Source organism: Paralichthys olivaceus, chromosome 21 (assembly GCF_024713975.1).
Source record: "Paralichthys olivaceus isolate ysfri-2021 chromosome 21, ASM2471397v2, whole genome shotgun sequence".
NCBI lineage: Eukaryota > Metazoa > Chordata > Actinopteri > Pleuronectiformes > Paralichthyidae > Paralichthys > Paralichthys olivaceus.
In genome coordinates this window covers 11698453-11714794 of record NC_091113.1, presented here as the reverse complement: position 1 = coordinate 11714794, position 16342 = coordinate 11698453, and the positions used below count along the sequence as shown (strand labels likewise).

The 16342-nt window shown below is 40.6% G+C and overlaps 2 protein-coding genes across 2 annotated transcripts in view; one reads left to right on the top strand and one right to left on the bottom strand.

The window, feature by feature from the left end:
* Positions 1-2850, bottom strand: part of cyth3a (cytohesin 3a) — a 29821-nt gene extending 26971 nt beyond the window's left edge. The window contains exon 1 of the mRNA XM_069517716.1: positions 2537-2850. Coding sequence (XP_069373817.1) covers positions 2537-2555 — 19 coding nt within the window. The 5' untranslated portion in view covers positions 2556-2850. The remainder of the gene's footprint in view (positions 1-2536) is intronic.
* A 7304-nt stretch (positions 2851-10154) lies between these two features.
* Positions 10155-15893, top strand: LOC109626935 (Rac family small GTPase 1). Its single transcript, XM_020083189.2, has 6 exons — positions 10155-10547; positions 11923-11994; positions 12621-12738; positions 13260-13322; positions 13906-14065; positions 14412-15893. The coding sequence occupies exons 1-6, from the start codon at positions 10513-10515 to the stop codon at positions 14540-14542; spliced, it is 579 nt and encodes a 192-aa protein (XP_019938748.1). The 5' UTR covers positions 10155-10512; the 3' UTR covers positions 14543-15893.
* Positions 15894-16342: the final 449 nt, after the last annotated feature.

The following is a 16342-nucleotide window of genomic DNA, read 5'->3' as shown; positions in this document are numbered from 1 at the left end:
TCAGATTGGCTCACTGGTGCAGAACAAATTATAGCCCCATTTTTCAACATATGTTGCATGCATCCCGTACATGCAGGCATGAGAACACGGTCCCTAATGTACATGCATGACGATAATGTGCACATTTGTTGCCGTGCAAAGCTCAGCCTATGACCTACAAACACTGAGCTGAGAGGTCCCCCAGAAATGGCTTTGACATATATTTCACTCATAGTGCCTGTGTAGTGTTAGCAGCACATCAAGGTGTCCATGTGAGCAATGTTAAGTGATTCGTGCAAGTGTGTGAACGAGGGCTCTCGATGAGTTTAACATTTATGGTAAGTTATTTTAATGATTCACACACTGCACAGTGCTGCACACACTCTATCTGAGTTTGTGTCGTATGTTTGATCACCAGACACTGTTCCTCTGTGCTCTCTTACATCCCGTCACAAGACGCAGTGTCCACTATCTCTCCGTCTGGCCTCATCTGTGGGCAGTGCACTTCCAGCACATACGGTCATAATTTGAGGGGAGGCACAGCAAGTTGCATCCTGTACTGTGATTTCAGAATAAAATTCCTCCCAACAAGCCTCTTCAACTATACTCTTAGATCATGATTTGAACTGAGAACATTTTTGCTGTGCGGCACCACCGTGCAGCCCACCATACAGTAACCTCTTCCCTGCAACACACACAAGGATATGAGATGCTGTTCCTGCAAAGCTGACATTTGCACCAGAGTAAAGAACACCAAAGTGTCCAAAACGAGACTTCTTTACCTAATGAATTTTCCCCAAAATAATTTGAACGTAAGGCCATTATCATATAGACAGTAGCACATTAAAACAACAGCTCCTTAAGAAAAAGATTGTTTTTGTATGTCATAACCCCTGGACACACAAATATAAATGATTATAAACAGGGTCTCACATGAACACACATCCACTCTCACATATTCACACTATGTATAGTGGAAAAAAGCGGAGATGCAGACGACAAGGGTCTGTCCTGGGTCTGCTAATCTCTAACAGTTAACTGACAAACTGTTATCAGACTATACTACTATTGTTTACACTACACTGCCTTCAAGGCTTCAGCCCCACAGGGCAGTTTTGGATTATCTGCTCTGAAGCATCCTGAATGTGTGTGTGTGTGTGTGTGTGTGTGTGTGTGTGTGTGTGTGTGTGTGTGTGTGTGTGTGTGTGTGTGTGTGTGTGTGTGTGTGTGTGTGTGTGTGTGTGTGTGTGTGTGTGTGCGTGCGTGCTTGCGTGCATGCTTCATCCACTGTCCCTATGGTATCGTAAAGCTGCAGCCACCGTGTGTGAGCAGTAATCCAGGTGAGACATGCAGCTGTGCACGCTCATTTGTCAGGACTGTGGCACCAAATATTCAGTTTATAACATTCAGTATTTACAGTAAATCACTATAGCTTGTTTATGGCATTAATACACACATGTTATATAAATATATACACATATGCATATATGTTTAGTATCGCTAAACAGTAGATATTTAAAGATTGTATATGCAAGTAAAAACAAAGATATAATAAAAATAACAATAATACTACTACTTTAAACACAAAGTATAAAGTGAATTTGGTAAATAATAATGGTAAAAATCTAGGGATTAAAGACAGATGATAGCCTGGTACCTCAAGTAAATTCAAGGATATGCCTGAAAATATGATATTTGTATAAATTCCACAAATAAATATTGCACTGAACAATAGATGTCAATGATGAAGAATGTTATTATTAGTAATTTTAGAAACACATAGTCATATAACAGGATATCTATGAGTCTGGATAGACGCTGCAAAATATATGAAGAAGCACAACTTGTCCTTTACAAGTTACAATAAGCATTTTTCATAAAATGTCATGTACAAAAACATGATTGCTTACGGAAATAACCTGCAAACAAATCCATAATTAAAATAAGTTTCAGCCATATTGCTCCTTTTATACTTCATATTATGAAAAACAAACTATAATATTTTATATCACTATGAGAACCAAACATAATTTATAGTGGCTCAACCTCTTGTGGTATACAGGGCCATTTCCAGGGACATGTTTTTAATGTTTGTGTAAAAGGATGTAAACCCTGGTAGGTCTCTCTGCTCAGCCTGCCTGTCACATATCTTATCATTTCCCACCAGTTAACAGGCTTCGAACAGAGCAACCAGATAGTGAGAGCAACTTCAAAGCCTCACAGCAAGACATCAAACACATGGAAAGGGTGAGTGCATGAAGAAGTGACTGTTTCTTCATCATGACTTCATGCAGGAACAGACAGACCCTTCTCACCTGGGAGCAAACAAACGGACCTGCAGCCTGTTCAAGGTGAAAGACTCCTTTATTAACAGGTGTTACAACCAAGTCTGCTGTGTTTTCCTCGGTAGGTCAACACCTTGGACGTGATATACCTCCATCTGCTCGCATCCCTGACTCACAATCATCCATCCACACCATCCCTCCATCCCTGCACACTCGCGGTCTGATAGAGGCAGAACGTGGAGAATAGATGAAAAAGAATAAATCGGACTCACCGTGATTCTCCTCATCCATGTTTGTTGTAGCAGTGGCTATCCTGGAGAAGGTGGTGTGTATTTAGCCGAGTGGTTTTCTTCAGGAGACAGTCGCAGCCGGTGTTGTGCTGACAGACAGACGGGTGACGTGGAGCGGTGTCAGCGGCGAAATTAATAGAAAAATGCCACAGAAAATAGAGACGAAGCAGAAGAAGAAGTGTGCCTTTGAATCAAAGAGGAGGCGATAGATAATTCAGAGGTGTGAGACAGCGGCGGGTCTTCTCCTCCTCTGCTCCATCCTCAGCTGCTCCGTCTGCATTCACACTGCAAACCACGGTGACGCCATGAAGCCACGCCCCATCTACCCCCCCCCCCCCCCCTACACACACATACACACGTCTCCATGACTTCAGAGGACACGTGCATTGACATCAACCATATACCCACAACATGTCTAACTCATAGGTTGTATAGAAAGACGGACTCCCCCAAAAGTGAAGCCTAACTGTCTCAATCGCCACCTGGTGGCTGGCTTTAGAATAGGTCATCATTCTCCTCCTTGTTAGTGGATGTGACATGGACCAAATCAAAAAGTCAATATACTCATCAAGTAATTTTTCCTCATAGATGATTTGGTCATTTTATTCATTTTCCTCATTTTCATTGGTTGGACCCTGCTACTGCGGCCCCATCCCCAAATCGAGACTCCGGCTCCAAATGCAGGTCCAATCCAAGATGGCGACGTTTGTACATGTGATACTTTGGCTTCGTTACTGGATAGTGGGAGAAAGAGGAGACATCTATCCTTATAAAAAGTTTTTGGGTTTGGACTCTAACCTTAGTCCATCCACACGTTACCAGGACTTCACAGTTTTCACTTTCTCTACAGGTTAACCAGGAAATCTCTGAGTTTAAGGTGCTTCTCTGACTCTGACCTCATACATGCACCCCACACTCTTTACTGGTGATGTTATCATGATTACACCTTCAAAAAGCTCATGACCAGCTTGTATACGTCCTGTTTGTCCCTGTTTATGTGAGCTCATGACTCAATGTGGCTTTTCCAGGGAAGATTCCAGCCACGCCAGGAGTGTTATACTGACTGGTGGAATATGAAGGCAGGACCCAGCATGTAGTCAGAAGTTCAGGAAGGGAGTTGTGTTGAGGACTCTTTGTGAAGCAGAAACAGGAGGACAATGGAGGAAAGTTACAGGAAAGGAAGTGATGTGATCGAACCGCCCTCCTCCACCCTTACAGTGTTATGAAATCTGATCTGATCTATGTCAAGGGGCAAAAATTGGCTTTTGCTCCCCCATTGACCCCCACACTTCTCCACCAGTAAAATAATAAAGATGCTGAAAAGGATCTTAACCTCCGCCAAGGAACCTATGTTATCATCAGTGCTTGTTTGTTTTTTTGCTAAAACTGATGGCTAGTCAGAAGGATGTAGTATTTCTCAGGAAAGAACCCATTAAGTTTTGGTTCAGATCTGGACCAGGGAGCAGATCAAGGATTTGTTTTCTTACTTTCTTTACTATTTCTACCATTTTCATTAATTTCTCAGGTAATCATTCATGAATCTTGAGGAATGCAATCAGGCTTGTTTGGGGGACTGGTATTTATGCATGAGTGAAATCTGGTGCAGATCAAAATAAAGATCTGGATTTAGTGAATTTAAATATAGTTTCATAAGGGAGTTGTTGGGCCTTGGCAGAGGGATGCATTCTTATACTTCTTTTGTGGTGCAATTGTGGCGAGGGGAGTCTGGGCCCCTGCTGTCAGTCGCCCCCTTTACCCATTTGGTAATCCCACCCTGAGTGTGGGTGTATACAAAATTGAAAGTGGTTTTATTTTGTATAAAAGACGGCATGCTTTAAAATAGACTTTTGTTAGAAAATAATTACTTTAATTTGCTAAAATGGAGATGTATTCATTGTATCAGTGTGGTTTGTTGCTCTGCTGTGTAAGCTCAATACTTCTCCTTTACGGTTTTAAGAAAAGCTTAACCTCTACTACAACATGATCAGTTCTTGTTTATCTCACTGACTGGAGACAGCATCTCTACTAATAGAGCATCAAATCACCCTTTTTTTCTATTATATGGGATGTTACAAAATATACTATCAAACCAGACTTAATGTTGTTGTGAATTAAAAAGTGAGATTGTGAAAATGTAGGATTTTTTTCTATTCTTCCTGCAAAGCTCTGCCTGTTATACAACAATTGTGGAGAATTGCACAATAAGGTGAAACACAGCACGTGTGTGCATTGTCTAAAAACAGCAGGAATTACTTCAGTGTTACTGGAATTAGTGGAGCACAAAAACACATTTCCAATCAATGCAACAATGCTAGTGGTATCATAGCCCTACATACACACATGTTACAATACATACAAGAAAAGGGGAAAATGTAATATAAACTTTTTTACATACTGACATCAACACAATCATATAATGCACTATGTTCAATTCCACTCAGTCAGGAAAGGACGAAATGGCCAATTACCTCAAAATATAAGTGATACACAGAGTTTCAATCTCAACTTCTGATCACATGTGAAGTTATAGATCCAAACTCTGCTCTCTCCAGGGACATAAATACTGAATGAGCCTTTTCTGCATGATTCTCCCTCAGTCTATAACTCCCAACGGACAGCAGCATACTGTCAAAACAACTTTTCCACTCTTTCCTATAAATAGAACATTCATGGTTTCACTTGTTTTCCCCTCTCAGGCTCCAGGCATAAACATATACTGATTCCACAGCGCTTGGTAGTTACAATTAATTTGCAGCATGTTCCCATAAATTCCTGTTCGCATTCCCTCAGAGGCCCACCTGCAGCGAGGAACCAAACTTAGTTGATTTCATCCAATATGATGTGAAACTTGGGGCGTTTATTGAGCACATGACATCTCCATCACCCAGCGTCTTTTCCTGCCTGCACTCTTCTCAGTATGTGCACAAAAAGGAAAAGGGTTTGCGTAGGGAGGAAATGGCTGTCTGTTTTGGGAATAAATGTTCAGATGTCCGGACCAGAGCAGGAAGAGGCTCCACTTCCAGTTTCAGTGGAACCAAAAGGGTGGAGTCGAGCTCTCGTCATCAAATAAGTCAAGTATTTCCCAACACTTGAGTTAATTCATCTGTTGTTCACATGTGCACTGTGTTTATCAGGATTAAGGACATTTTGAAATTTTGTATTTATCTAATAAAAGAAGGGAAGAAAATATCTTCTGGCTCAAAGTTAAGATATCTCGTTTCAAATCAACTCTTTTTTAAATTTAAAAGAGAGAAAGATAAAGGAAAGTAACGGTCAGCATCTCTGATACATTTCTGAACCATAAACAAAACTTTAGTCCATGTTATCTTTGCCAGCTCTGAAATTTAATCACATCTTACTTTACAAGCCTGAAGGAAATACTGCATGAAGGCGCTTCATGTTCTGTTGGCGGTTTTCTGTGAGGCAGCACGTGTCAACCACATCACAGCTTCTCATACACAAGTCCAGGGAGTGGATGGATGAACAGACCTCAAGCCGCAATGTTTATGTGTCACGGCCTGATTACAGTTGGGGACACACATACTCTGGGATGATACATCAGTCTGCTGCTACGTCTTTGTCAAGACAAATCCAATGCATAAGTATAGATGTTATTTCACACTACAATTCTTTGGAAGCGTTCAACAACAAAAAATACATTTTTGTGTTGTGTGTGTCGTACTATCTTGTTCTATAGTATCCGTGACGCCCCCTTGAAGTTGCAAAATGTAGACAATCTGCCATGGTGAAATTTTTTCTTCTGTACTGTCAGTAGCCTCTATAGACTCAAGTGGAGTAGAGAAGCCTTAAGACATTCAGGGAAAATTGGGTGTGGACATTTTCTAAAGTTTGCCTTTCACATGTAAAGAACACAGCAGGAGATTGCCCAGGTCAGACAGGAAATATCTGGAACAGAGCAAGAGCAGGAGTTGTACTCTGGTGGTTGTTGTCAGGTTTTCTGGGATATGTAGAACCTTGAGGAAGAGTAGGTATGACAAAAAGAGATGAGTTCCAAAAAATCATAAAAATAACCACTGGAATCTCAAAGAACAAATCCTGCTCCTCATAGAGTTTCATGCTCCGGCAGATAAACACACTCCCAGAATCCATCACAAATTCACACCCACTCTTCTGTAAGGTTTTTTCTTTCAGCATGTCGCCTCCTCATTGCTCAAACAAACCCAAGTTTTCATGCCCTGAACTTTTGTTGCACTCATCAAGGAAATGACCCTGTGCTGCATGGAACCGGATTCATCCGCAGTGCAACTCTGGGCTACATTCATGCAGCAGCAACATTGTAAGCAAATAACCTGCTTCATGACCCATACAGTTATAATGAGGTACATGTTGAGCCATTCAGCATCAGAGATTTTTATTTAATGAAATATTCTGATCGAGACTCACTGATTATTCAATGCTACTGTCATGTGGATGTTTGTCAAAATGGTGATACGTTTTTCTTGAACACGAGAGCTTAAACAATACAATTACACATTTATTCATTTGTTCTTTAAACAATACATTTGAACTTTTTATACATTGTAATTTAATTACAATTGTATTTATTTATTACAGATTTGTATTAGTTCTTCATAAAAGACAGACAAACACACAGAGAACAAGACAAACAAGTGCAATAAGGAGGGTGGGGGTGTTACACTATCAAATAACCTTATGTCTGTGTTTCTATGTGACACATAATCCGACCATAGGAACACATGCATGCATGTGATTATACCTCAACAGCAGCCACACTTCATTTATCACTTTTCCTGTATCAGAGTGCTCCGGTGATGATTGGCTACTGCAAATATCATTTTGTGTTTGAGCCCGAGGATTCCTGAATCCTGTGAAAACCACATGCGACAGTCTCACACACATTTCTGCTCCTGCAAACACACAAGAAACGTGACACACTTCCTTTCTCACAACGGTGAAGAGAGTGGAGAGAAAGTGCAGAAAGAGAAACACAAACACGGAATGAGGAAAAAAACAAACATCTTTCCAACTTTGAGCAAAGTGCTGCGACTTTTGCTGATGTTCCAAGAGCAGCAGCATGTGACTCACCGCTCTGGATCTGATTGAATCTGATTGCAATAGTGACTCATGGGTGATTGTTTGAGGAGAAAAATAGCTTTGTGAATAGATGAGGCTGGATGTGATCACTCAAACAGAAGTCCCTTTTCATCTCATGACTAAAGCTCGGCATATGTTGGTTGCAGTGCGAGGAATTCTTCAAAAGTACAGTTTTATATCTGCTGCCACCTTCAAATAAACACGCTGCACAGTTGCCTGAAGCCAACCTGGAGTAAACTGTGCATCCTCATCTCACGGCTTAACATGCAGTGGAAATCAGAGGTTTCAGGGAAGGGGGGGATCTAGAAGCAGTTCATGGCTTTGAATAACCGATCAATTTATTTCTTTTGCTGAGACAATTTCAGGTGGAGTTTAGCATCAGTCCCCTCTCTTCAACAAGAACAATGTGTGCAATACACTCTCTGTGTATATGCAGTGTCATCCAATATGTGCATAGATTCTCATGTCTGTTTACATCTAATTTATCTACTTATTCAATATGTGCATTTTCTATTTACACTGTGTATACAAATAACATCAGGTAGTTTTTATACCTGCTTAGCATTTTTAATAGCATTTCTGAGCTGGATTCAATGTATTAGTGCTACTGTGCACTTATCTTGGTCTGAATGATGATGAAGTGAAGTTGGAAACTTGGAATCAAATTTTTATGCAATTATAAGGGATATGTGTATAATACGTTAGTGTTCTTGATTGAAAGACTTACATGGGAGGTGAATATTTTCGCTATAGAGGCTGTGAAATAAAATGTAAATCTGTATAAAAGTCTATTATCAGATCAAGGATACACGTTTGCAATACTCCGATCAGTCTGTGCTGCTTATGTGCAGATAACCTCCAGAAATCCATTCCATCCGCACTGAATGATTCATAGCAACACCAGTTATCTACATGATCTTATTACTACAGTATATAGGCTTACATTGGTTGTGTGGGAAGCAGAGTTAACAGCAGCAGCACAAATGCAAAAAGCCTCAGCTGTGTTCCGCCATCTGCTTTTCTGTGCTCAGTTCAGCTACACTGATGAAATCCAAGGAAAATACCAATTCTCATCTTTCAGCTTTCACTCTATGTGGCTCTATCCACATTCACAAACAGCGGACATCCTGTGGACTCTATTGTGAGCGATACACATTACAGAGCACATTCAGGGCATTTGAGCGCTCATTGCCTGCAGTTTGTCAATCTGACTCAATTGCAAATGAGAAAGCGCCATGATAGGGGTCATTAAATCCCTGTGATTATTTAGAAGACTAATGGTGGCACGTAATGATCCGAGGAAATGTCTGAACTGCGGTTTGATGGAAGATGCATATGGACTCAGGGTGAGAGGGAGGCAATAGAGGAGTGACACTGCAAAACAATGCCACAACAACAAACACTTTCTTATAGAGGTTCTGGCCTCTTAAAACAAACAGCAGGGGAAACGATTATAAGAGGAACTAGTCACAATTGGATGTTTGGTCGTATTTATAGAAATAAAAGCCAGAGCAGCTATGCTTCTCATTCTGCAATATGTTTTATACGCCTCATTCCTCTTTAATCTCTTTCCACAGTTTGACGTCCTGAGGTCCTGCAGTGACTCCACTGTGTTTTACAGCCTCCCTGATGTGGGGACGAAAGGCCTGTTTATCCCTCATTAATCTCTCTCCCCTGCTTTTACCGCCCACTTAATGGTGACGTTTATCCAGTTAATGTGTTGTTTGCTGGAAAAATCCCCCAATAACATAATCCAGAGTCAATGTTGTGTGTGTGTGTGTGTGTGTGTGTGTGTGTGTGTGTGTGTGTGTGTGTGTGTGTGTGTGTGTGTGTGTGTGTGTGTGTGTGTGTGTGTGTGTGTGTGTGTGTGTGTGTGTGTGTGTGTGTGTGTGTGTGTGAGAGAGAGAGAGAGGATGCTGGACTCAGTGGTTGCCATGGAGCCAGTGATTAATTGATGGAGGAATAAACCATTAGAGAGATGATGGTTAGAGACTAAAAGGCAGCGAAATGAAGACAGGGTTTATATTATATATAGAGAGGTTTATATTTGTAGGTCAGTAAAAAATTATTTGCATGTTTTAGACTGTCTCATGTCATAACACTGTGCTATACTGCTCTCTAGTGGACACAAGGAAACTGAAGCGTGAAGAAGCCAGCCATCTCAAAATTTTACAAAAACAATTCCACAGCTTTTTTCACAGAAATGTACAATTGAATTGGATTATTGATAGAAATACATTTGATACTGCATTTGTGGATCTGATTTTAATTAGTTCTATGTGGATAATAACCAGTAGATGATGGGTTCTGTGTGGATAATAACCAGTAGATGATGGGTTCTATGTGGATAATAACCAGTAGATGATGGGTTCTGTGTTGTTGATGGTAGATGATGGGTTCTGTGTTGTTGATGGTAGATGATGGGTTCTGTGTTGTTGATGGTAGATGATGGGTTCTGTGTTGTTGATGGTAGATGATGGGTTCTGTGTTGTTGATGGGTTCTGTGTTGTTGCCGGTAGATGGCGGGGTTTGACGCTCCTCTCTGACCGGATGTGACTCTCTGGGATCTCGGGAGCTGCAGCTTCTCTGACTGAGGGCGTTTTTTTTCCTCCCTCAATCTTGACCATCTTGACTCCAAACCTGTTGTTTTTTTCTTTCCCTGGGTGTTTCCCTGCCTGGTTCGCTGCTCCGGTGCCTCGGGGGAGGACTGTTGCCGAGGAGAAGACGACTCAAACCGGATTATCTCAGCAAAAACAAACATATTTGAACTTTCCGGTGCGCGGTCGAGTTCCCGTTATTCCTCTCGCTCTGTACTTTCCAGGCCGCACGGTGCGGACGGGCTTATCTGTTAGCACGCTAAGCTAACCACACCGAGCCGTCCGATGCAGGCCATCAAGTGTGTGGTGGTGGGGGACGGGTGAGTTAACATTGTATTTTAGCCTCACTTTGATAAACCCTGCTAGAAAATGGCCGGGGTTTGTTCGTCTCGGTCGGTGACGGGCTGTTTGACCCAGTTCCCACTGTAGATAACGCGCCGACATGGGTGACAGCTGCTGTTGTGTCCCCGCTCTCCAGTTCGGCTGGGTCAGACAGATTGATCCACATGCTCCGGTCAGATGTGACTGGAGGGAGCTCAACGTGTCCTGGACTTAACAAGTTCAAGTTAAATAGCTGCTGTGTTCTGTGGGTGTTGTTTGCACTGATCATCTGTTTTCAACCAACTCACAACAGAGCTCAGTAACTTTCATGTTGAATTCACCAACAATAGCGTGTCTAGATAATCACGTGTCTACTATAAAAGTCCTTTATTTTATTACAAACTGGAAAAACAACAATCAAACTTATTCTCAGGCATCAAACGTGTAAAAGCTTCATTTGAATTGAAGTTAATCTGGTTCATGTTAAAATAGTTTTCTGACAAGGTGTGGTGCAAAATCTAAGACTCTTTTTATTTTGAAATACACAGAATACTGAAATGCTCTTGTGTAAGTGTAATATACAGATTAAGAATACTCTAATTAATGACTTTAATTGACAGGGAGAATGCATATGAATAACATTTTTGAAAATATGCCAGAGTTATTCACAGAGGCTAAATTTCATCTGTAGTCCCTGGGCAGGCAATAAAAATGCATATGTTAAGAATAAAGAAAGTGAAAGCCATAGAGACACAAATAGGGCCAGCCTTACTTACAATACACAAAAGGAACAGTTAATCTGTCTCATTAACAGCTGAGTCATAAATTGTCAGAATTATTTAAAAAACATTATTATATTATAGTATTTCACCAATTTCAATGTATTTTGTCATATAGCCATGTAGTTTGACTTCCATCATCACACCAAGCAAACTTTTCCCAAGACCAGCTACATTTTGTTCACATTAATTACTACCATTTTAATTGTGTCTGTTCTTCAAAGCTGTTATCGAGCAGTCACGTTTATACCATAGACTGTATAGAAAGAGGGTTCAACAAATGTCTTCAAAATATAAACATGAACTTTCTGAGGTGTTAAACACTTAGGAAGAGGTAAATAATAGGCTGCACACAGAGGCCTGAAATAAAGGATACATCTGCGATCAAGTTAAAGGTATATTTCCATTTCCTTGTTCCTTGTCATTAACGTGTCAGAGGACACGCATTAAACATGCATCAAATAGGACAAATATCATGTCACTGAAGAGTTTACTGTCACAATTTAAACTAACAGAATAAGTGTATCTTGAACAGCAATCTTCACTTTTCATCTTTGTATTTTATATTGTTTATCCGTTGTCTTTCTCCTCCCAGGGCTGTGGGTAAAACATGCCTCCTCATCAGCTACACCACCAATGCCTTCCCCGGAGAGTACATCCCCACAGTGTAAGTAACACACAGACACACCTCTTATGAGCAGCTGTGGTGTAGAGATGGAAATGTAACAAGGTTCAGGTGACGGAGCCAGCCCCCCCCCGACAGGAAGCAGGAAGCAAACAATCAAAATCTGCATTTACATCTCTTTTATTATACACAAAGATTTGATGTGTCATAAGCTGTTTTCAGACATGAATTTGGTCTTTTCCGGATTATGTCTTTCACGTCTTTCCTATGGAAACGCAGCAGGAGATTGTCCAAGTCTGACGTTTTGACATCAACATGGAAAATGTGCGGAACGTTGAGGCAGGGGTGGTCACTTGGAAGAGCATGCGAGATGCAGGACATAACTTATAAATTCTGAAATCATGGGTCTTTGTTTACAGCACATCAACACCAACATCTGCTTTTATCACCAAAAGATCTCAAATCCTTTATTAAATCCTTCATTTTTATATTCTTCCAGTTAGTCAACACGCCCACTCACTCACTATGAATTTTCCAGACATTGTCCTGCTGCATTGGGGCTGGCAGGAAAAGTTCCCGAAAACGTCTGGAGCAACTGAATCTGACATTTTCATTCTCACAAGTTTTTTCCTTTATTGAAAACCTAATATTCGCCTTTCTTCCTTTAGCTTCGACAACTACTCTGCCAATGTGATGGTTGATGGGAAACCGGTGAACCTGGGTCTGTGGGATACAGCAGGACAGGAGGACTACGACAGACTCAGGCCACTCTCCTACCCACAGACAGTATGTGTATATTTTTGCATTTGCACACACTCACTTGTAATAACAACTGCTTGCCTCTGTCCACTGTCCTGCACAGACCAGTATCAGCCAGACAATGTTGGCCTGAATGCTGTTTTCACGTTGATTTGGAGTTATTCACTGGCCTGGATTACTTAGGACAGAGTGTGTGCACGCAGCACAGACGAGCCTCGTATCCACAGTACCTATACACTGCCTGAAGGACGGCTGAAGGAAGTGAAAGGGAGCTCTTGTTTGTCCTCTTTGTCCTTTGACCAACAAACTGGTCTTTGTGCCAGAGACTTGCAGGGAGCTGAAAGTGGGAGTCAGTTTGTATTTAACCAACAAGACCATTCCAGAGCAACATTTGTGAATTGTTTTGATTCATTTTATAGCTTTTATTTCTAATCATTATTTAAGATCAAATTTTTAGAACAGAAACATGAAGCTTTTACTCTTAAAAGTATGTCTCTTTTGGTATAATGTCTTTAAAGGTGACTAATGGTGTCATCTTTCTTCCTCAGGATGTGTTCCTGATTTGCTTTTCTCTCGTCAGTCCAGCCTCCTTTGAAAACGTCCGTGCCAAGGTGAGCCTGAACAGCCTGATCTCTCAAAGTGTTGCCTTTGCCAGTGAGGATCATATTAATTCTTCTGTCCCCAAATCCCAAACACTCATGATCTGTTTTCCATGAAGTTTCATGGTCTGATCCGCTTGGGTGGAGAAAGAACTGACTCACAGATCCAGATGTGGCATTTTGGCCACTCACCAGGATTTCAAACAATTTCCACAGCTCTAAAAGTAAAAGATAGAAAGTTGACTTCAAGATGTGCACTTTGAGGGATTCAAAATGAAATCAAATGTGGTCCCTGATGTTAACTAAAGAGCCATAAAAACTGCAACTGGTAGAGTTTATAACCAGCCCTCTACCAGTTGTGTTGATGTTTTTTATCGGAACAGATATTATTTTCTACTTCTCAATTTTCAGTAACACTGAGAATTGTTCAGTGTTGGTGGAAGTTTAAATCTCTGAGTTCCTCAAAGGTTGCATCATGTTGAGTTGGATAACGACCAGGAAACTGAGAAAAAAAAAAAGTTCTTGTAGCAACACACCCACATTCCACACAGTCCATCTGCATCCTGCCGCCTCTGACTCTGTCCCCCTCCTGCAGTGGTACCCCGAGGTGAGACACCACTGTCCCAACACACCCATCATCCTGGTGGGCACCAAGCTGGACCTGAGAGACGACAAGGACACGATCGAAAAGCTCAAGGAGAAGAAACTCGCGCCCATCATCTACCCTCAGGGCCTGGCCATGGCTAAAGAAATAAGTCAGTTGAAGCCCAGCACATTCACTTATCCAGTTTTTAAATTAGAGTACATACTGTTAATATTTCAAAAAGAAAGACCCCTTTTTGGGGAGAGTTTTGTCTCTAGCGTTTAAAAGTTTTAGTCAGTTTTATTATTTCAAGTTTAACCTTTTCCTTGATCTCTCAGGGAATAATTAATTGGATCATCTTGATCATCTTAATAATTCGGATGTTTTTTAAATTTGTAATTTTGTTTTTGTTATACTTTTTATCTATAGAATACTTTTGGACTTTATGATCATCCCATGCAAATAAATCCATCTAATTGCTGAATAGTTTTTTTGTTTCGCTCCCCTTTGGCCACCAGGTGCAGTGAAGTATCTGGAGTGCTCAGCTCTGACACAGCGCGGCCTTAAGACGGTGTTTGACGAAGCCATCAGGGCGGTCCTGTGCCCCCCACCTGTCAAGAAGAGGAGGAGGAAGTGCAAAATCTTGTAATGCAGACCAACGGGTGGAGCAGAAAGTACGGTTTCAGTCAGAACTCGCCTACTCAGAGGGAAGACGATGATATCTGGGTTTGCCCCAAGTATCTGTTTGTTTGTAGAAGCTCTGGTAGATCAGACTTCAGTCTGAAAGAACGCCACAGATTTAAGTAGAGCTGATGGTTCTCAGTCAGGTCTGACCTGTGGTTTCTTAAATCTGTGTTGCCCTTTCAGATTGACAGAAATTAAGTAATTTTGCTATAGGCCTTGGGGGGAATGTGAGGGTGGGGGATTCGATTTGGGATCTGGGATTGATTGACGAGTTAGAAGGAGGATTGTACAAGAAAAACATTGTGAAGAAACACTACTTGAACGTGAATTTATGATGAATGACCGTAGATTCAACTCTAGTACAGAAGGAGGTCCTGCACTGCGCTCTTTCCCTTACACAAGAGATTTCTGCTGCCTTAATGAAATTATAACTTTTCAGATCAATTTTTTTAGAAGCTCAAATTTCTCCTTTTTTAATTGTCAGCTGAATGACGGACTGTTTTGTTTACACAAGTCATCTGATGAGACTGTGGTGCTGCCAAAACCCAGTCAACGGTCACCACTGTGTAGTCACTCCATAAACACTACCATTTTCTTTTTTCTTCCTTTTACTTTTATTTTAAACTGCATTTATTGTCATTATGAAGAACTGTTTTAACCCTGAAATTATTAAATTGGCTCATAGCGCCGTCGTCATAGCAGCTGCTAAGTGAAGTATTAATTAAAACACAGTATCTGATGGATATTTAACAGTTAGTTATTTTGTTTTGTTCCTAAAAGCTTTCTAGACGAAAACATTGCTCTCTTCTCACTACATGTTAAATGAAGACAGTGTTTTTGACTTATTGTCGAGCATGTGAAGGTGCAGTGCCACCACAGGCTCCTTGTCTATTTATGTGTAAAAATTATATCTATCATTTCACTTTCACTAAATTTTTGCTCTAAAAGCGCTTTGAATATTAATTTTATTTAGTAAAAGACACTCATATTGTTTTCATAATGGTGTGTGACCATTTAATTATGACCCCATCTATCACTGTTTTTTGAGCCAGCGTATCATCTCTCGAAGGTTGTTACTCATTTAAATGTCTTTGTTGCTCAATGCGACCTTCAGCAGATGACTTTTATTTTGAAATGAGCATTGATCAAATGGTATAGGTACTCTGTTAAACCACTTTAAACCCAGACTCATGTTATTAGTGTTTCAACAGAACATAGGAAGTGCACACTCAGATTTCTTGCTAAATGTGGTTTAATTTCCATATAGTAACTGGCTGATTTTTTTTTTTTAAAGCAAATAAATACTTTGAAAATGCTCTGTTGTGTTTTATATCTTCTGTCTAAACACAGAACAGCACAGGGAAGTATTAGGGAAGTAGTCAGATTTAAGAGTGCAACAAATGATGCAAGTGATAAAAATGTTATTTAGCACATACAATATTTGAAAATTGTAACATTCAAGGCTAAATAGCAAATGTTAACACATTTCATAGACTATTTAATAATTGGACAACATGACCACTCCCAAAAGTGAAGCCAACTCATCTTGATCGCCCCCTTGTACCTGGCTGCAGTATAGGTCATTAACCCCAGCCTCCTCCATGTTAGCAGAGGGTGCATGAACACCAAAAAGTCAAAGTATATGTGATTTACATGTTTCATACAGGGTTTCTGTCATTTTAGGTAGTTCTTATAACACTGATGTATATTCAAGTGATACTTTTTATGGTAAGTTAGGTTTTAGTTAGTTGATGCTATAGAAATG